Source organism: Cryptomeria japonica, chromosome 5 (genome assembly GCF_030272615.1).
Source record: "Cryptomeria japonica chromosome 5, Sugi_1.0, whole genome shotgun sequence".
In the NCBI taxonomy this organism is placed as follows: domain Eukaryota; kingdom Viridiplantae; phylum Streptophyta; class Pinopsida; order Cupressales; family Cupressaceae; genus Cryptomeria; species Cryptomeria japonica.
Genome location: NC_081409.1, coordinates 82,945,985 through 82,969,178, shown reverse-complemented (window position 1 = coordinate 82,969,178; position 23,194 = coordinate 82,945,985). Strand labels below are relative to the sequence as shown.

Sequence of the window (23,194 nt, the reverse complement as noted above, 5' to 3'; positions counted from 1 at the left end):
ATTGGATTCTTTGTCAGGACAATTAGAAGCCATATGTCCTATCTTATCACAATTGAAACATTTCAAAGGTAGTTTTCCTTTGTACTTACCTTTTCCTCTCGATAACCTTTTGGCTAATAGTGCTTCAAACTCTTCTTGCTTCTTGATTTCCTCATACAGTTTGTGTACTTCTTCCATGTTCTTACGAAATATTTCACTTGCTCCACTATGATCCCCTTCAGAATACTTACTCATTCTATCATTGTAATCATTAGATTCATCAAGATGAAAAGAACTAAATGCAGACTCAATTCTATTTACCGAAGACCCACTGTTATCAAAGTTACTTAACTCAAATGCATGTAGCTTACCAATAGTAGCATCCAAAGAAACTGGCATATTGGGTACAGACCTCAATTTATTGATTGCAGAGATTTGGATTGCATGAGCAGGTAGAAGGGTTCTCAATAACTTACTTGTGACATCCTTTTCTTCAATGGTTCCTCCTGCTCCTTTGATTTGATTGACAATCTCCTTTAACCTTGTACTATACTAGGTTATGTTCAAACCTTCATTCATTCTCATAGATTCAAGTTGTCCTCTTAGACTATCCACTTTTGCTCTTTGAACATGTTCATCACCGCCATACATAGATATGAGCTTGTCCCACATTGCCTTGGCATCATTGTAGCCTTCTAGATCATTAAACTCTGAGTCGGTCAATGCAAATGTTATTTCAATCATTGCTTGAATATGTTCTTGCTTTGCCTTTATCTCTTCCATTATCAATGGATAGGTGCTAGGTGTAATGAAATCATTCTCCAGACAATATACAACATATTCTCCAACTCCTGATAGGTGTAGCTTCATCCTTTTCTGCCATGTAGAGAAACTTGACTTGTTCAGCTTCGGTGCATCCCTCTTATACATCTTTGGATCTTTTCCTCAAGTACCTTTAAACTTTTTCTTCCGGAGTCCAAAGCTCTAATACCAATTGATAGTTCTGATACTTAATGTTAAGTACAGATGCCAAGCTAACAAGATGACATAGGGGGGTGAATCATACAAACTTAATCTTCCATAAAAACAACAGATTCAACCTTGATAACATATCATATACTTCAACAATATAACCAAAACTGCTAAACATGCAAACTCATAAGTATATAAACATCATAACACTCATAACACCAGATTTAACGTCGAAACCCAAATAGGGAAAAAACCACTGTGGGGTTTCGGACCCACTAAGAAATATACTCTTCTAGAGTATGCTTGATTAAAATCAAATCTTGCTAAATATTACAAACACATTACTAGATGTGACCCGGTTAAGGGATTTCCCTCAGATCTGTTAGGATCTTCACCTTGTTAGAAGTGACCTTGTCAAAGGATTTCAAACACTCAATCAAAATGTCACCTTGCTAGAGGGTTTTACAAATAAGACTATTAAGTCCAATTGGTTAAGAGATTTTCTGTCACTTTACAAAATAACAGTAATAAAAATCTATCTACAACTTCACATCTAAAATGCTAAAGCAGATTCTTATTTGCTCAATACATTCTAGTCATAGGACTTATCTTGTCCCTCTGCTGGGCTCTATACTCTATTATTCAAACAGGTCTTCAAGCTTCTGTGCTCGGTAATCACTATGTAGCATCCATGTGCTTACACTTGCCTGCATACATTATTTATCAACAGTTCCTTATTTATAAACAATTTGCTAACTGCTAAATCTCCTTGATCACATTTTCCATGGTCAATCATAGCCATCAGATCTTCAAACTTGACTGGGTTTAATGTATCCTTCGATCTGAAAATGTTTTACCTTGCCTCGGGACTTGCAGTCCTTTCTTGGAACTTGCACAAGGTTATTGCGGTTCAATCTGCGCTCTAGATCTTCCTGTCGATTTTCCTTTACAATAAATCCTTAACAAACTTCATACACGGCATACCAATCATTTAATCAATTCCAACTCATCAGCTTCCTTCATTAAATAATGATTTTAATCATTTAATGCATTCTATTACAGCTCGATTGCAACTTGGTAAATAGTAAACTTCACTTGGTAGACATTTTGCCTTCATTAACCAATAGCGATAACCTTAGGGTTTATCGACTAGGTTCCTTAGGGTTTACCAACTAGGTTCTTTGCTCAGTAAGTGTTGGTGTCTTATCTAATTGGTCTACAAGGTTATAATGTTTGGGCACGAATGTCACTCTTGATGGTGCACCTAGTAAAAGAAGCTTGCTACAACAGGTAACAACATTGCATGTGGGATCTTTGCCTTTGATGGTAATGGTAGCCACTTGTTCATTGGCATAATAAAGATTATTGACAGTATAGGTATAGGCTGTGCATGTATAATCTGTCGTGTTATCTTGATTCCTACCTTGATGGGAGGGACCTCCTTTCTCATATGATGGGAGTGGATTTTTGAACATGGTATGATCAGTATTGGAAGTTTTTGCATTGTGACCATCCACTTCTATGTCACCTCGATCAATGAGGTCTTGAACGATATCCTTTAATCGATGACATTAATTTGTTTTTTGCCCTCTTCCTTTATCAAATTCACAATACTCATTACATCTACACCAAGAAGGTTTGACTTGCAATTCATAGTTTGATGTTTTAGGTAATGTGATAAGATCAAAAGAGATGAGCTAGAATCAAATCTTTTCAAGATATTCTCCCAAGGGTGTGTAGGTGGGATCAGGTTTGTAGGTCGGGTACCTATTTTTAGGTTCCTCTTGTTGTGTGTTTGAAGGTTAATTTACTGGATTGGTTTGAGGATTACCTTGATTGGTAGTGGGGTTGTTGCAATTATCTACAACCCCCTTCAATTTTGACTATGGGTTGGGCGATTTTGACAGTTCGTGCATCCACAACACCATCGTTAACAATTTTTTTGTTCTTAGCCCAAAACTTTGGTTTGTCACTATTGTAGGTTGGTCTTGTGCCCTCCTTTTTGTCATTGTATATTTTGAAAAGTCCCATTTTGATAAGGGCTTTCTCTATTTTAAGTCCTTGAGCTATGATGTCTTTGAAATTGTCGGAACATTTTATGTCTAAGTAAAATTCCATTTCCTGATTTAAGTTTGAAATATAAATTTTAACTAATTTCTCTTCAAGAATGGGAAAGGAACGTCTACTAGAAAGGTGTCTCCATCTTTGTAAGAATGTTGAGAATAAATCACCATTGTTTTGTTTTGTATTGCATAGATCAACCATAAAGACATCCCGTTCTATGTTATGCGCACGATGTGATATTTTTTTTTACAAGGTCCTCAAAGGTCCTAATCCCACCAGGAAGGCGTGAGAACCATTGCATGACTGAGCCTCCCAAACTTTGGGGAAAGAGGCACATTAAATATGTGTCCTTGTATGCAACCTCTAAGCAGGTAGAGAAAAATTCTCGCACATGATCTCTAGGGTCTCCCTTCCCTTTGTATTTATCAAACTTTGGGGTTTCGAAGGTGCGTGGGAAAGGAGGCATGTATATGTTTCTATCAAATGGATATGGATAGATATCTTCAAGAGCATATTGCTTTTGTGTCCTTCTTGAGTGCACTTGTTGGGCGAGGTCTTAACATATCCATTTATGTAAGATGAGGGGGCATGTTTCCGTGTTGATACTTATCATCATAGTTATGTGTATTTCTTGCCTCCCTATCACTATGATTTTGGTCTTGTCGATGGCTATGTTGGGCTTGTTTTGGTATATCCTTAAGTTGTGATACATCAAAGTCAACAAGAAGTTTGAATCCTTCTTGAGCAAGTTTTAGAAAATGGGTATCAACACTTCCCTTGAGAACTTCTTCAAAAAGTCTATTAAATATGGGGTTGCTAAGTGCGTCTTCTATTTGTGCTTGTGTAGGGGTATCTGGGTCTCCACTTCTGGAAAAGGGGTTAACGTTCTCTTCTTCTTCTTCTTCCCATATTTCATTTTGAGTTTGTCTATGACTCTGAGACCTAGTCATAGCCATGTTTGAAGCACGCATTTCTGGGTGAAAAAGTGTGTGGTTGATCCTTTAAGAGGTCCAAGATTTTATGATGATGAAGATGAGTTGAAATGTGTATGGATGAGTGATCTCCTTTAACCAAAGGTTGGATATCATCAAATTTCTTTTTGAGATTGCTTGCTTGGTTTCAAATAATTGTGAGATGAGGTGTAGCAAGGTTTTGTGTTTTACAAAGCACAAGCCACCTAGCTATGAGAGGATGCACTCAGAAGCTAGTTTTAACCTATCTATATGTTTAGTAATTCCTCTTAGGATGATCGATCCTAGATGTAGAGACACACTAGAAAGTATGTTTTGTTGTGATTAGCAATATCCTAAAAGAACTAAGGATAAAAACCTTGGTGTGTTGAGATTGGAATGGATTTGTGATGCTTGGATATGAAAGTGGATAGGATATGTGTCTCAATAAAACTCTTCTCCTACAAAGAGGGTTTCTACTTCTCCCTCTCTTATAGGTGTTGGTGGTTTGGGTCGAGTTTCATTATATGTGATGCGAATCTATGGAAGAAAGTGGGATTGATCTTGCCCCCATTGTTAAGTTTTTGGTTCAATGCAGACTTTTGGGTATAAGCTCTACTTCTCAATGATTCTTCATCAAACTTGTTAGATTTACCTTAAAGGTATAAGCGCATGTGACACAAGAATATTCTATGTGAGAGAAAGAGTTGATGATTGATATAGAGAAACTTTCTCCTCTTGATGAGTATCCTAGGACTAGGTTGTCTCTTATTCAACTTAGTCTTTTGACAATGACTTCTTCTTCTCAAAATATAAGGAGTGGTCATACAGAATAATCAAAGAGTTGATGTTGATGGTTGATATGGATACTTTGTTTCTTTGACAATTTGAGCACCTAACTAGGTATTTGACTGATAAGATAGTTGGATGGTGGAACTCTTAATCACTTTGTTTGATAATCCTTTGATTTTCGTTGCATGAGTAGCTTTGTTTTCAAGAATGGTAAGTTTGTTTGCTTTGTGTTGGATGTGTTTTGAACCTTATCTCTTTTTTTTTATCTCTTTTTTACAACAAAATACGTCAAGTGCGCAAGCACATGATCATCCCTATGCTAAACATCGAGTGTATGTTCCTTTGAGGATGTTTTCAAATCCCCGATGTTTTCATTGGTTTGATACAAGATGTTTTCACTAGTTTGATACAAGAAATACACAACAAATAGACACTTTATTCAAGGGTCATCAATAATATCATAGCCCACTTGTCTTGATACTCCTTCAGCTCAAATAGTTGTGTCACCCCCTAAGGGGCACCCATTATTTTGCCTTTGTCCATAAATTAACTCAAAGTGAATAGCTTCACAATTGAGTAGTTATCTTGGGAGATGTATGGTGAGTAATCTTGGGGTGGAATCTTCCCCACCCTTGCACTATGATATTACCAATGTCTGGTTACTAACTTCGCTCAAAGTTTCTATTGTTATGGATTTTAGTCAAGGTTCCATTCAGCATGGCAAATGATAAACTCAATTAAGAGGCTTCCCAACCTTTAGACCAAAGGCTTTACACATCACAAGGATATTGGGCAAAGGCTATCAAATACTCACTACCATTGGAGGGGATTTTCATCAGCCTCCACATTTGACTATAGTGGGTTGGTAAAATTGGCGATAAAGTTGTTCCCCACTTGGGTCGCTCCCTTCACACTAGTTGCCTCAAGGAGTTCGGGAAGACAGGCCCTCTAAAGGTTTTAATTACTTGAAAGAAAATTAAGCATGAAAAAAGTGGGTGTGGATTTTGGTCACCCAATTAAGGGGAGAGCATATACCTACCACTCAAAACAAAGCAAACAATGATTCTTTTTAAACCTCAAAGAAATAATTTTATAACTTCTAATTGGAGATGTTGCTCCAAACAAGCATGGTGTTGTTTTTAGCCAGTCATAGAAAAATGTGTGTTTCAAAACTTTGGAAAATAAACCTAGTCAACAAAATAAAATTGTGTATTGGTCAACAAAATAAAAATGATGTAACCAATTGTCAATGAGGTTCTTTTTATTTTGCACCAAAGAAAATGAGGTTCTTTTTAGTTTGCACCAAAATGAAAGTGAGATCCTTTTTAACTTTGCAAAAATAAAGCTCTTTTTGTTGTTCTTTTTAACCTTTTTCAAAAGAAAAAGTGGAGTATTGTTTTAAACACAAAAGAAATGATGAGGTTCTTTTTAGTTTGCACCAAAATGAAAGTGAGATCCTTTTTAACTTTGCAAAAATAAAGGTTTGTTTGTAGTTCTTTTTAACCTTTTGCAAAATAGAAAGTGAGGTCTTGTTTTAAACACCAAAGAAATGATGAGGTTATCTTTAGGTCCTTGCAAAATTAAATTTAGTTCTTTTTTTAAATCCCTTTGTAAAAGAAAATTTTGAGAAAAGAAATAAAAATCTACTTTAACTCCTTGGAACTTGCAACAAAATATTAGACCTGCAAAACCTCTCAAAAAGTTAGTTCATATGGTGGGCTTTACAAGCCTAAAATCTCCTTGTGTTACAAAAATTAGCTCTCTGCCTGTTACAAAAAGGCTACTTTGGGGCAAGTATGCACTATACTGATGATTTTATGTGCTAAGAGAAAGTAAGATAGATTAGATTGGAAAGATCCTCCATGTGCTAGAAACAAGTATTGATGTGCTGGAATATCTATTGTATGCACAATACTTTTCTACCTATGTGTTGTTCTGATATTCCCTTGAAAAATTTCCTTCAACCTGCATGAAAATTGGTTAAAAATTTGGGGACAAGCCCCACGGTGGGCGCCAAAATGATGCACTTCAAAGGGGATGCACAAAACAAAGCTCAAACATCAATAAGTTAGTCTCAACTAAAACCACAATGAGCTTAAGAACCTTAAAATGTAATACCAAAGGAGATAAGAAGCAAGCAATACAAAGCATAAAAAAAAGAAAGAGTAGGAAACCCCCTTAGATGCTCCCAAATATGCTCATAGATGGCTCTCCCTTGTCTTTATCCTCCCCAAGATCCAAATGAATGTATTTTGCTCTCAGCTTTAACACTAAAACATGGATGCCAATGGAGATTCAAATGGTTGAATGAAATAAAGATCCTATTTGTATCCAAATTCCTAGAATAAGACTACCATGAGAAATCTCTATGCTCATATGAGTATAGTAACAATGCTATCAATTGCTTTCTCCTTTGCTTGAGGAGAAGGGTTTTATTTATAGAAGAAATGGAAAATAAAAGGTTAAGATTGATCAATCTCAACAACGATTAGGATTGAAAGATATTCAATCCATGTGAGACTTTCAATCCAATCCCATGTTGACAAGTGTCACCATGAGGAGGCTTGAGAGGAGAGATAAGGAGCATTAAATGCTTGAGAAGACATGATGGTTACCCTAGGGGGTTGGGTTAGGGTTAGGTTAATGGATATTCCTTTTATCCAAGGGATAAATGAATGTGCAAGGGTTAAATGGTTACCTTAGTCAAAGCAATAAATGCTTTGAAGAGACCTATGAGTTAAAAGGATGGTTAAGTTAGAGGAAAGTCTCTAACCAAAGGTCAAAGGTGAGTTAACCATAAATGGTTATGTAAGAGCCTTTAATGGTTTGGAAGACTTTAGAGGTTAACCATTTGAAGACATAAAGCATTTAATGGTTATTGAAGTCTTTGGAGGTTTTTGAGAAGTGACATCCTTTTATTTAAGAATGTGACAATGATTAGGATAGGATTAGGATAAATTGGAAGTGATTAGAAGAATCTAGAAGGGGCTTAGGCACGCAAGTGGATTTTGTAGGAGAATGCAAGTGGGATGATTTTTAGGATTTCTAAATAAATATGGACTTATTTAAAAGTGAGCAAGTGAATTTTAAAGACTTTGAGGGAAACCATTAAAGGCTTAAGAAGACTCTAGAAGGAAGCCATTAAAGGTTTTAAAGACTTTAAGGAAAACCCTTAAAGGTTTGATAAGACTCTATAAGGAAGCCATTAAGTTTGAAGACTTTAAAGGAAACCATTAAAGGTTTCAAGTGGGTGAGGATAAATATGATTTTAAATAAATTATTTATTTATTTAAAATAGTGGTGCAACTTGCATTTTCTAGAAAGTGCAAGTGGGTGAGGTTTTAGGGATTTAAATAAATGTGAGAGATAGGATTTTAGGGATTTAAATAAATATTGATTTATTTAAATGTGAGAGGGTATTTAATTAAACAAATATGATTTGTTTATTTAATTAAAAGTCAGAATATGGTTTAAGTGAATTAAATCAAATAAATTGAATAATTTATTTAATTAATAACAGAAGAGGGTTAAGATGAATGAAATTAAATATTAATTCAATTAATTAAATTAAATATTAATTCAATTAATTAAATTAAATATTACTTTAATTAATTGTTGATCGATGGTTAAATAATCAAATAAATACTAAGTATTCATTTAATTAAGTGGACAGACTTGGGTGTCTACAATAGCATTTCATTTCCAATTGTCGGTGTAGATCTTGATACCTCCATTATGCTTGGATACTGGGACTAGATTTGAAATCCATTTAGAATAGTATATGGGCCTAATGAAACCCACATCTAACATTTTTTGTAGCTCAATTTTGACTAACAAAGCTATGTGAGGGTGCATCTTTCTTAGTTTTTGCTTATATGGTTTTACTCCTGGAAGTAATGGCAAATGATGTAAGACCAATTCAAGATATAATCCAGGCATATCTACATAAGACCATGCACAATTGATTGGTATTTTCTTAAAGAACTGGATAAAATTCTCTTTTTATATTGGATTTATGGACTTTACTCGATGTATATTACAAACTTTTTCACAATCACCGATGTTGATTTCCTCGGTATATTCTACCAATAATGTTGATTGTTCTTTATCGATAGGAAGATCATCCATTCTGTAATGAGAAATGTGTTCTGCTTCATTATCATTGTCTTGATTAGAAGAGGAGCTTGCTTCTCCAAAATATGCAATCATGTCTAGATCTATTGCAAAGTCAGCCTTGTGACCATCATGAGGGAGTTTGTCCCTTGCACCCAAGAATTTAGCTATGGCTTCATCATTTTGAAACCAGTCTAATTGTGGCTTTTTCTTTTTGCCCTAAGTGAATCAAATATGGATGTATAAGGGGTAAGTCATTGTTCCCTTTTATTGTAGGAGATCCTGATAAAATGCATACTTGGTTATTTGGATGACCTGATATATCCTCATCATTAGTTGCTTGTGAGCTATCATCATTATCAAATAGGAATTCATAGTTGTGAGAATCTGTCACACTTTCTATGTATGTTTTACTTTTTGAGGTTGTGTCACTCATCTCCTCTTGTTCTTGTAACTGAGTTTGTTGTAGATTAATGGACCTTCTTTGTATGGTGGATACCCTTCTTAAGCCTAGTATCAGTCATTGCAGTCTTTCTTCATTTGACTCAAATGGAAGAGATGGAGTTGTTTCCCTTGGAAAAAGTATTGACATCAAACAAGGATTAGGCTCATTTGCTAGTGCTAAGCCTGTATCTGTTACCATATTTGTTTGTGTAGATGTTTCAGGTACTGTATTTCTAGATGATTTTGTTTTAGTTTCTTGTAGAAGTTGGCTCATATCTTCACCATCCGATTCCATACTAGGAGATGTTGGTTCTCTACTGCTTCTCTGAGATGAAGAGGGAAATACTCGTGTTGATAACTGATTCTAAGGTATGTACTCTGAGGGTAACCTAGGTTTTTTCAATATATCTAGTATACGTTGTCTTTCCTCTATTATCTTTGGTACATGTTTATATCCCAACCCTTGATTCTTTGGGTTTTCATGCGGCAAAACAGGTTCTAATCTTCCTTGCTTTTGTAGTCCCAATCTTGTGGTACCATCATACCTGTATTTTTGTAGCATCCTGAAGCCATTTCCATATTAATCTAAAGGTAACCTGGGTATGGTCATGTCATCTTCTTCTCTATATATCTAGTGATTGACATCTTCATTTAGAGATTCTTCTTGTAAGTCTCCCCATCTAATGAAAGAGCATGCATCTGAGTACTTCACTAATTATAATATGGTGGATCAGTTGAAATGAATCTCGACTCAAATTTCATTATTTGAGTTACTGCACATCTCGCCAGCTCATAAGGCAGTCCTTGACAAAGCATTACAAGATTCAATTGTTGCTAGAGATATTGATGAGAACACATTCCAATCCATGGTTGGAAACTTGGCATCTTCAAAGGTCGCATTCACTAAATAGGATGTACTTACAGACCGACCCATGCATAATGATTCCTTACACTTGGAAGCTTTGGTTCACCGAAAGAAGGTTCGAAGAGTACTTATAGATGGTGGAGTTGGCCTTAACATATGCACATTGTATTTGATTAAAGCTTTAGGATATTCCGAACATCATATTGATCCTACCAAGAGAATCAATATCAAAGCTTATGATGATGAGGAGCTCCCTTCTAAGGGTGTGGTGACTTTGCCAGTGTAAGTGGGATTAGTTACAACAGACATCACCTTTCAAGTCCTAGACAGAGAATTGGGGTACAATATGCTATTAGGCTTCCCACGGATACATACCATGCAAGCAGTACCATCAACGTTTCACCAATGTGTGAAGTTCCCATACAATGGCATTAAGATCACCGTCCATGGTGACCCAAACCCTTTTCAACACTGCAATTATTTAAAGGCAAGCACAGATAATCAAGTACCAAACAATCAGGCAACTCCACTTCACTTACAAATGGAATCATTCACAATCATAGAAGCACGGAAAAATACACCTATTGCATCTTCTTTATAGATTAAGGAAGTTGGTTGTGGGGAATATTCCATGTCATGTACCTCGAATGACAGACAATCATATCTTTCTCCTAGGTCTTTTGGGACGCCTCAGAACATAGTAATGAAGCAAGATAGGACCCTTTAATGATTTAACTCTAGACATAGCTGTAAAAGTTAGCCCTTGTCTTTTTATTTTACCTATATTAATTGTTTCTTTAGGGAGTGTTAGTCCTTGGGATTTATGTATGGTAATTGCCCATGCCATTGATAGTGGTATTTGTCTATGATTTCCTAGGGAGATTGGTGTTATAGGTATACTTTTTGGGTCATCTTGGTTCCAAGGCGGACCATGGTAATTATCAAATTGAACAACTACATACAAAGGTAGATCTCAGGGTTATGAGCCATTTGTGTACACAATATGTAGTACCTCTCCAAGAGACCCATTGACGAACCCTAATTGAATCCATAGGTTTGTTGTTAACAGTGTTACATTTGTTTTACACCTTGGATCTGTCAGATATTAGTTATGCTATAGTGTAGAGGAATAACTTCACTCAAAGAGGGTAAGGATGTCCATGAAAGAAAATGCGACTAACATTGCGTTTTATGCACCTTCGCAATTTCGTGGCCTGCATGGCCAACACTTTCTTTAGCCACGCGATATGATGAATGTGACTAACATTGCGTGTTATGCGCCTTCACAATTTTGCGACTTGCGTGGCCAACACCTTCTTTAGCCACACGATATAGCGAATGCGACTAACATTGCATGTTATGCGCCTTCGTAGTTTCGCAGCCTGTGTGGCCAATACCTTCTTTAGCCACGCGATACAACGAATACAACTAACATTGCATGTTATGCACCTTCACAGTTTTGCGGCAACGTGAGTGAATAAGGAAGGGCATTAGGCATGAGCCTAAATAATTGGGCCACCTCAAAATAAGGATTCTGAACCACTTGTTTTTTTTTTCTATTTTGGTGGGTAGGTGCATTGGCATGTTGAACGGTTTTTTTTAATCATAGAGGAAAACCCAGAATTGTAGGAGGTTGTTGCATCATAAGTACCAAATATGGATTTAAAACAATGTCTCCTAAAATTATTACAATAGGGAGGGGAGACATGAATGGCTAATTGAAGGCAGAATATAAAATAGTTTTTATTTTATCATTTGCCAATGAAATTTAAATATTTGAATACAAAGCAATTCTGAAAGTCAATTTCCTGTTAGTTTAATTTCATATATTGTTCGAAGAGTACTCACTGTTGATATTTGTGTGGTCTTTAATCCATCAAACCAGTGTGTTGCAAGCAGTGGATGAATATTTGTCTAGAAATACATTGTATATACAAACTAATGTATTTATAGAGTCTGCAGGCCACCGACACATTCTGAGGCGACTATGTAGTACAGTATCTTAGAAGATATCAAACAAGATCAAATTTTAATTGAATAAGATATTGCAAATCAATTTTTTTACTTGATATGCATTTATTTCTCCATTTACGACTACAACTTGTTCACTAAATTAAATGAAACAGTAAGCGAAAAGGGGAAGTTTTTCACTATTACATTTATGGTCAATTTTGATATTGTTTTATAGTTGCAAGTTTTGTTGGAGCTGATATGTTTTACAGCTATAAGTTTCATTGGAATTGATATGTTTTACAATTGCAAGATTTTTTTGAAACATCTCACATTGATTAGTAATTAGTAAATCACTTTTCTGATCTGAGAATGCATTCAATTTCTAATTTGTATGTTGAGAAATTTACCAGCCTGTATTTTTGGGAAGTTTACCAAAGCAGAGTCTAGTTTTGCGGCATGTGACAGGTTTTGGAGTGAAACCTCACGCTATATAGCCTATCGGCTAATAAACACTTTGAATGAGAATAGATAGAGTTTTTTTCCGAAGTTTTTCTCTTCCTTGGCCTCTCATTTTATACCCACCAAAAGGTATAGCCTCATAAAAAATATCAAAGAAATTGACCCAAACAATCCTCGCATGTAATGCACGAGTGAGAGTGTTGGCAGTATCTAAACTCTTAGTAAACACTTTTGATATCAAACCATATCGAGAAGCGTCTGCACGCTATACAACTTGGTCGCGGCTATTCTAACTCCAATACGGACCTTTCGTACAACGTGATAGTGACGTGTTAGTCAATCACAGTCGTTTATTGCAAAATCAACGGTGTAAAACGCGCAACTAACACGCGTGTTAGTCAATCCATATCATCGTTTTAGAGCCAGAATAGACGCATCCGTACAACTTCACCTATGTTTTTGAATTTAAGAATTGATTGTATTGGGCCAAAAATTTCATGTATGGCTATAGACATGTCATCCTTAACATCTATGAAAATTGTAGGCATTATACAGAAGTCCTTTGTCCCAATATGCTTCCCATCTATTATAAGAGTTGCGCCACTTTTCTTTCCAGACTAGATATAGCCCATAACTTTGATATACTATTCGTGGTCAATCAGAGGATCTTTTTCTGCACCCTTTTTTAATCGTATCACCAATAACATGACTTAAGAACTGATCCTTTGCTTTTTCTAAAAATCATCATGGATTCTCTCATGTATAAATGTTCAAGATTCAACACAAAAGGATTAGCCTAGTTGAAAAACAGAGCAAAATGTTTTTGCAACAATTTGAACAAAAGAACAATATTACACCAAAAAAAAACACAATTGATGCGGTCCATCAATTTGGTTACATCCATGGAAAAGTCGTCGAAACTTTCTCCCTTTATTAATTTACAGCGAATATATATAATTTTCATCAACAACAAAACCTTATCATGTTCATTTTTTTATAAAACTCATTGAAAATGAATAGTCAAAAGAGGGTCAGAGAAATTGAAATGATATGCCGATTGAACTTCACAACCGAACAGCTCCTTCATCAAATACTTTTCTTTTACAGCTCTGTCCACACCTTCCACACCAACTCCAACAACGTGAGTAATCAAATCCTCTATTGTAGGGTCAATTGTTGGAAATGCTTTTATAGAGGTTGCATCAACAAACTGGCCATTGATTAGAAGTGTATAATTCGGTTCAATTGGTGGTTTTATAGGTTCTTCTAAAGCATTGTGGTATTCCCGAACCTTCAAATTCTTTTATTCCATACGGATTCTTCTTTGGATATAACAGTTAGTGTAAATTCAAATGCTTTACTAAGATTTGTCAGTTGTTTCTATTGCCAATATGGAGTCCATGCGTTTTCCTTAGCTTAAGGCAACATCAAGTTGTATGTCTCGTCATTGAGATCCGCATTATACCACTTATCCCTTTGGTAATCTAGACGATCCATATCAGTATATAGACCAAGGAGGGATTCCATTAAATACTGTAAAATTGACTCAATAGAAATACAATTTCATGGAAAATTTTCAGTTGGGATCCTTCATTGTCGTAAATTAATTTAGTACCCTGTCGTAGTTATCAAGTTTTGTTAGAAGTCTTCAAACAAGACTCTTTATTAGCGAAGTGAACACTAGATACCAAAGCAACCTTTTTACTACACATATCCTCATCTGCGTTTAGAAAAGAATTACCATTTTCAGATTTCTTTGCATCTTTAGGTTACATCTGAATTAAAGTTGGGTTGTATTTATAAAAGTGAATAGTTCAGTGGTAGAACACTATAACAAATGAAATGTCTTTAAGTTCTTATGATAGAACATTCCAGCAACAAATAAAATATCTTAAATTTGAATCCTAGCTCTCGCCTTACATTCCTTATTTACAATCCAAAACATGGTGCTCTTGAAAAACTTTCCTTGATTTATTTTGAATTTGGTGTTATTTCATGAATAGCTTCCACCTTTGATTTCAACACTTGAAAATTATCAATTTCTGGCTGTAATTACTCTTTCCACATAGTGAAATCACCTTTTTATCATTTTGTCAAACAATCTACATATCTTTCCTTCTGAAGGCCAGAGGCAGGGGAAAAACAGAGAGAAAAGAAACAGAGAATGGAACAGTGAACAAAAGAACAGAGATAATACAGATATCAACCCAAAATGTTAAGCATTTCTATATATTTCAAAAACATATGAAGTTTGATATCATAAGACAGCTGATGCTGTTTGTTGTTCTGAGAAAGATGAGAAACAAAGATCCCCTGTTCGTTGCCTGCTTCAAAGTGTTGCTGCAGCAACATTGATTTTTGCTCACATTTTTGTTTACATATGATAACAAAGACTCAAAAGACCACATATATGTCCAGCAAGAAAGAGCAATTAATTACAATTAATTCTGCAATCTTCAACCAGTGTGGGAAAATCTCATATTGGAGATCATGAGATAAACTTTCATTTAAAACTGTCCTGTACGCACTGAAATTGGAGGTAAGTTGGGATGAGCAGAGCACTGTCACAAGCTTGAACACTTGGAGAAGATTTCGTGACGGCGGGAGAGAGTGAATGGACTACGGAGGAGTAAATGATGGGTAGATGGGATTAATTCCAACACTTTGCTGAATGGACTACGGAGGAGTAAATGATAGGTACTTGGGATTAATTCCAATACTTTGCTATAACACATAAGTTTTGTGAAAAATCATATCTAAAAAACAAATTTCAACGCCTCCTTGCAAACACCTGATCGAAAGCGAAGAATTACCTCTGGTCAGAGGCGAGAATCATCTTTGAAAAATATAACATTAATGGTCCTTCAGGTGGTCTCAATTTTAATTGCATTTTCATCAAGAGGACCTTTGTACAAGTTCTTTATTAGAGATCTATGTGCTCTCGATGCAGATGGAAGATGGAAAATCATCTCAAGTATAATTAGACTGCTCGCAAGGAGCCAGGTTTGCATAACATGTTTTATTAGGGCCTTGCCTGCCAGTAATTTTACTCTACTATATCCATCTGGAGAAACTTGTGTTGGCTTGGGAAGCATATTCCACTTGCGTAGATTAGCGAAAACATCTAAAACAAAGTCTTTAAGTTCCTTTAGATTCTAGATAATATCAGTCTACTTGACATGAGTTTTTTGTAGGAGCGGAAAGAGCCTGCCTAAATGAACAACAGAGGCTGCGGGAACCATGCCTTCCCATGGGCTTATATATAACATAAACAACATCAACATCACTGTTCCCTCCATGTAATCAATATGTATTTTCATCTACAAATGTTAAAAAAAAATCTACAACGGGTAACTATTGCCCCGAAGAACTAGCAATCAAGTTCAAAGCTACCGGATTCTGAAAAGTCGCCTCAAACTAATAACAAAACCGACATAATTGTCAATCTTCCACACATCTATTCTCTCTTTATCTTCTGTAATCTGAATATACTAATATGTTGAATAAAATCAAGGAAGACTTTAGCTCAAACTAAAATAAAACAGTTTAAAACTACATTAATTCTGGACTATTAGGTGCTGGTTGAAAAATGGCTGCTGTTGACTTCTCCACCCCTTCCAAACATACAACTTCAGCCTTGGTGAATAAACTCCAAATTACAAATCTTTCTGATTCTTCTATTTATATTCTCATGTATTTTTGCACGATCACCAGATGCTGTTATCTCCATATATTTTCCACACATCTTCAAATAAGGCATCCACCAATCCTGGCTTGGGAATTAGCCAATATGACATTTGAGAACAGGAGAAAAGTTTAAAATTTTCCATGCTTATAAATGCAGATAGTAGTATACTAATCAATATGTCTTTGTATTCTATAGCTTGTTCGATATATTATTTTTTTAAATTAAAATTAGTTTATAATCATTTAAGTCCAATAATAATATGGACTAAATAATTTCTTATTATCAAAGACAAACAAAATATAATCGATTGATTTTCAACTTATTAAAAATATATATATATATTATATCTAAAATAAAAAAAATATTTAAATTTTTTAATAATTTCAACTTATTCATCTAAACTAAACACACATTATAAATAGAAGAAACGATGGATAACAGCTTAATTATTAATTTTTTCAATCTATCCAGCAGAAACTGCAATAAATAGTCATTGTTTTTCACATAATCAAGTAGAATTCCTATAATATTTAATCGTACATCTTAGAGTATAGTATGCCTGCTAATTGAACGGTTATAATGCACCATCAAAGATGTGCACCAGAACATTTAAACTATTACAAGCCCTATAATATTTAGTCTTAATGAGCAGACTGCAGTGTATTAAAATAGACTAGAAATGCTTTCCTTTGAACTCACCCCTTGAGACTTGGTCGACATCTCAATTAGTGCAGTGGATGGTTCCTCAGACGTAGCCTCAACTGAAGATGGAAAAGTGTAACTCCTGAATTTGTTTGACGTTTCTGATGCTTCTCTGGAAATGCTGGTCTCCTCAAATATTGCATGGTCACACATTACACTGTCATGGAAATTTTTCTTTCTTGCACTGCCTCTTACCCACAAAAGTTCGTCCACGACCTCTTTCATCGACGGTCTTTTCCTCCTTTCCAAATAAAGACATTCTCTTGCTAACCTTCCAATATCTTCCATCTGTTGCAGGTTTTCTTCCCCCAATACTTTGCTATCTAAGATTGCACTGAGGCAGTTGTGGTTGATTTTGTTAAGAAAAAGATTAGATAAGCTCCACTCCTCGCTGATTCTTTCTGCACTCAGTGGCTGCAGACCTGTTATAAGCTCAACCAGGACAACACCAAAACTGTATACATCACTTTTGTCGGTGAGTTGATACGTTTGGAAGTACTCGGGATCTAAGTAACCCCTTGTGCCCATTATATTGGTTGTCAGATGTGTGTCATTGGAATCAGAGATGAGACGAGAAATCCCGAAGTCTGCAACTTTAGGAGAAAATGTCTCATTCAAAAGAATATTAGACGATTTTACATCCCGGTGAAAAATGGGTTGAGATGCTCCAGAATGTAGATATGCCAAAGCCTCCGCCGTCTCAATTGCAATCTGCAGACGTGTTGCCCAAGGTAAAAACCCTTCTTTGGAGTGTAAATGTTCAAAGAGTGTTCCATTCGGAATGAATTCAGATACCAACAATGGGAATTTAGTTTGGATGCAACAACCTAACAATTTCACTATATTTCTATGATTGATTTGAGAGAGAATTGTAACTTCATTAAGAAGGTCATGGCCATCCTCTAGATTGAAAGCTTGCTTGGACTTTTTTATGGCCACAAGAGTACCATCCAATAGAATGCCTTTGAATACAGTTCCGAAGCCACCACTTCCTAACACCATTTCATTTGAATAATTATCGGAAGCTCTTGCCAATTCTTTGGCAGAAAACATTCTGAGACTTTCTCTCCCCACTCTAGAAGCTATGTATTGTTGCAGTTGTTGAAAATACCTGGCCTCCACAAGTTTCAAGTGGCGCTTCTTTAGCCACCAAACCAAAAGAGACGCTGCTAGAGAGACAACCACGAACGAAGAGACGGATCCTGTGTATTTTATCAACGAGACGTTGAAATAAAATTATAGTTATCCTATACCTATTTCCGAAAATCTGTAAGACAGACATTTAAAATAACACAAATACACGCAGTATATTCATTCATTACCTGCGATTGCAGGAAAGACAAAGCGATTTGAACTTGTCGATACACATCCGGTCCGGTTCTGAAAGCCATCTCCCTTATATCCCTCTGCACACGAACAATTGTATGAACCTGGGAAATTGCCGCATATTCCTCCTCCTTCAGGTCGAACGCACATATTCGACCGTTTAAGACTACATTCGTTTATATCTGAATATTCATCATCATTCTCGTTAGAAGGTTTGAGATTTGAAAGAAAAATTATTATTAAAGAAAACACATGATACTAATAATGCTTCTAAGTAACAAAAGTGCGGAAATAATACCTATGCAATCCGTGCCATTAGTGTAACCATTTCCTTCATACCCAGGATGGCATTTGCATACGTGCCCCATTCCGGAAGGAGAGTCAATGCATTCTGCGTTGGAGGAGCAAGAATAATTTGCAGTTGATTGAGCCGTGGAACAATTTTGAAGGCCGATACCCCAGTTAAGGCGGAGACCGTAATAAGCCTTCCTACCTCCACCCCAAAAGAGGTTTGTTTTATTATCCCCTATTGTGAAGGTGGAAGGGTCGAATATGGTGGAGAAGCCACACTTCGCATCAAATTTGTTGGTAGTAGAGTTGAACAAATCAAACACACCTCCGCCTGTGAAATTTAACCACGCCCAATTATACGGAAGGGTAATTTCACAACAGCCATAGCGGCAGTATGGTGGATCAGTTTGAGAGCCACATGTTGATACACATCTGGCCTCTCCCCCATCATATGAATCAGAGTTATATGTATATGTACCGAATGAGTTGCAGCCAATCACCACGAACTTATTGAGCATGGAAATAGTGAAAGGTCCACCATTAGGTGGCTGAAAGAAGCTTGTAGCACTACGGTTTGCCTCACAGGAATAAGTTTTGATAGAAGTAGAATTTATGACGAGATGACCCTCGTAATCGATCTCCATAATCTCGTAACGGTGAGCTGGAAGACGGTTCTGAGTAAAATTACCTAGATAACCAGTAAAGTATGGAGTGAGCTCCCCAGTAGAGTTGCTCTTCATGCACTTGATGTGAAAACCAGGGTATCCACAATCAGAATTGTTAATATAGAAAGGGTAACTCATACTCATTGAGCCACACTTTTCAGGATGACAGTTTGCAGCAGCACTAAAGCCCACCAAACAGACACAAATTACAAAGCGAACTACAACTCCGCAATTCATTTCCGTTCGCAACAACACTTTCTGTTGAGCAATACTGGCTTCCTACAACAATATATGAAGGAATGAAAAGCCACGGGTAAGCAAACAGCAGACTGTACGGTTGACTTGACAATACCAGAAGACTGTGCGAAACTACCCCTCAACCCTGACAAATGGCCAACGATGCAAGAAGAGAAATGAATTTCACAAGCGTGCCTAGATGCGGGGTCTACAGTATAATGTGATATCTTCAAGTAGTTTCTTATATTGAACAAAACAAATTTAATTCAGACATACAAAACTTCATGATATTAAAGTAGTTTCGTAATGATTTCACAAAGAGAAGTGCAATGGACGGAGTTGAACTTTCCGTGGAAATTATATTGAATAAAACAAATTTAATTAGACAATAAAACTTTATGACATTAAAGTATGTAATAATTTCACAAAGAGAAGTGCAATGGACGGATTTGAACTTTCCGTGTAAAAAATGGCAGAAAGGAATCTCAGCTTTAAACCATATTAAACACATATTAAAAGAGTCATTTTCTTTTAATCATTCAGTGTCAATGTAGTGGAATTTTTATACAATAACAATATTTGTTACGCCTCCTTCAAGCACTTTTTCTCCATGTTCCCTCTATTGATGTATTTGGTTACTTCTTTTAGAATTTTCTATTTTATTCATGGCATCTCTTTCTCTAATGGAGTAATTACTAGCAATTGCATCTTGGTGTACAATGGTTATGCCGAATGGGTGTGGAAGGTCAATTAAAAAAATACTCATTTTTTGCATACATTTGTGTAGTACATGAAGTAAATTTTGTAAGGATCATTTAGAAAATGATGAAAAGTTTAAAATATTTTTGCATTCATTTATAGGAAACCAAACATAAGTGAAATGAAACTTTTGAATAAAAGAGATAATTGGGCTCCATACCAAAATGCTCATGTTATGTTTGAACTAGTGAGAGAGGGATAGAGATGGAGGGATAGGGGAAGAGATGAAGATAGAGATGGATATGAAAACAAAGATAAAGAGGGAGAGAGATAAAGAGAGATGAGAGAGAGCAACATATAAAGATGGAAGAGATAAATATATAGAGGGAGATATTGAGGCAAAGAGATATATAAGTAGAGATCGAGGAAGAAGGAGAGGGAGAGGGAGAGATGGAGATATATGGATGGGTAAAGAGAGTGATACATGTCTAGAGATGGGGGGACAAGAAGATAGAGGTAGAGATGAAGATAGAGTGAGAGGGGAAGAGAGAGACAAATAGAGATGGATAGATAATAGAATGAGATATTTTTAGATATATGGGAAGAGAGGAAGAGAGAAATAGAGATGAAAATGAAGAGGGAGAGATATACAAAGAGAGGGGTGAGAGGGATAGATAAATATGGAAGAGATAAATATAGAGAGAGGGAGATTGAGAGGCAAGTACATATAGAAGTGGAGGTCTAGGAAGAAGGAGAGGGAGAGGGAGAAACTATCTCATCAACAAAGATGTTTCAACATAGTTTGATACCTAGTATGGTGGTTATGGTAAATAATCTTTCAACCAATTCTAATAGTTTTAACAAAAATTTTAATTATTTGTAGTTAGCATCCCTAACCTTTTTTTATTTTTTTGATGCATATGCACTATCCTGTAGTGCCCTTATCCATTTCCCAAGATAGAATACATTTGAGGGATTTTGCAAAAGAGTGCCAAGAAAGGAAGCTACTTAGAAATTGCATACAAGGTGTCATTTTTCATTGAATATGTATGATGTCATAAATTATTCACTGGTTTGACTTTATTACAATTGATCTATTGTATCTTATTTCTCACCTTTGGGAGTATTAAATTACACTAATGCCATTATTTTTCTTATATTTGTTCTTGTTATTCTTTTGTTTCACATACGACCTTCTGAACATGAAGATACTGCTGACTATATGTTCTTTAATATCGATACATTACGAGATCAAATCATCCTATAATCCATATAATTTATTATTAAAATAATTTAAATAATAATTACAAAAATAATTATATTTATAAAAAATTTACTCTTATTTTCTTATATATGTATTTTTAAAAGTTAAATAATAATACTATTAGAAAAATTTATATAATATACATCTTAAAGTTATGTAATTAAATATTATATATTCTATAATATAATAATTATTGAAATGAAAAATATACAATAATTATTAAACATATAGTTTATTATTCAAAAAAACTAAATATATAATCAACTAATAATTAAAATATATTACTAATGTAAAAACAGAAAAAAAGAAAACAACTTAAAAAAATAAAAGAAAGAAATTAAGATAAATTATTCTCAAACTCAAAAAATAAGTGCTTTTAAAATATTTCCATTCCATCTGAGGCAAATGTACTAAGTCAAAAGTAGAATAGCATAAAATTCTAAAAATGTTTTATTTATAAAGTCTTGTCCTTTATTGGGACGCGATTTTATGGATTTTCTGTACGTGAACCCATAAACCATAATCCTACACAGATGATAGACCAGTGGTAATGATGCATCCCATTAAAAACATAAGGGAAAAAAACGGCCAGAAAACGGAATTAAAGTCGGCAGCGACTAATAACTAGCAATTGCACCTTAGTGTGCAATGGGTACGCCAAAAAGATGTAGAAGGTTAATCATAAAAAATTGGCCTATTTTTTGCATTAAGGATGAGCAGGAGAAGGAGATAGAAATTTGGGATATAGATAGAAAGGACAATAGAGAAGGAGATAAAGATAGAGAGGGATAAAGAGAGAGATGAGAGATGGATAGATAAAGATGGAATATATATATATAAAGAGAGAGAGAGAGAGAGAGAGAGAGAGAGAGAGAGAGAGAGAGAGAGAGAGAGAGAGAGAGAGAGAGAGAGAGAGAGAGAGAGAGAGAGAGAGAGAGAGAGAGAGAGAGAGAGAGAGAGAGAGAGAGAGAGAGAGAGAGAGAGAGAGAGAGAGAGAGAGAGAGAGAGAGAGAGAGAGAGAGAGAGAGAGAACTCAATAGATAGAGAGGGAGAAAGAGAGTGGTATAGACGTAATAGCAAGTGTGAGAGATAAATAAAAGGGGGAGAGATAGATAGAGAAGGAGAAATAGGAAGTGAGTGTGTATGTGTGACTAAGAGAGATATAGAGAGATATAAAGATAGGAATAGGGAGTGTGTACACAAGAGTGAGAGAGAGATAGGAATCTGAAAATGATTAAAATAAAATTTCTAAATTAGGAAAGGTAGAGAGAGGAAGAGATAGGGAGTAGAGAGATGGAGAGATAATGAGATAGAGATAGAGGGAGAGATCAAAGGAGAAATATGGAGATTTAGATATAGAGGTGTCAAAAGAGGAGAGGGAGAGAGAGGGATATAGATGGATGGATATGGAGAGACATTTCTAGATATAGAAGGGGGGCTAGAAGAGAGAGAGAGAGAGAGAGGAAGATATAGAAATAAATAAAGAGATAAAGAGAGATAGAGGGAGAGATACAGGTAGACAGAGATAAGGAGATAGTGAGATATACAAGGAGAGAGAGAGAGGGGGGGTGATATACAAAGATAGAAAGGGATAGAGAAAGAGATAGAAAGATAAAGAGATAGAGGTAGAGAAAGATATGGATAGAAAGAGAGAGATATAGAGAGAGTGATATAGATAAATGGAGATATAAGAGAATGAAAGACATTGGGAGAGTGATGGAGAGATAGGAA

At 35.5% G+C, this 23,194-nt stretch overlaps 1 protein-coding gene across 1 annotated transcript; it reads right to left on the bottom strand.

The window, feature by feature from the left end:
* Positions 1-16,767: 16,767 nt before the first annotated feature.
* LOC131876310 (wall-associated receptor kinase 2-like) lies at positions 16,768-19,781 on the bottom strand. The gene is made up of 3 exons (XM_059221256.1): positions 18,606-19,781; positions 18,304-18,489; positions 16,768-18,183 (listed from the first exon to the last, which is right to left on the bottom strand). Exons 1-3 carry the CDS (start codon positions 19,498-19,500, stop codon positions 16,943-16,945), a joined length of 2,322 nt encoding a protein of 773 aa, XP_059077239.1. The 5' UTR covers positions 19,501-19,781; the 3' UTR covers positions 16,768-16,942.
* Positions 19,782-23,194: the final 3,413 nt, after the last annotated feature.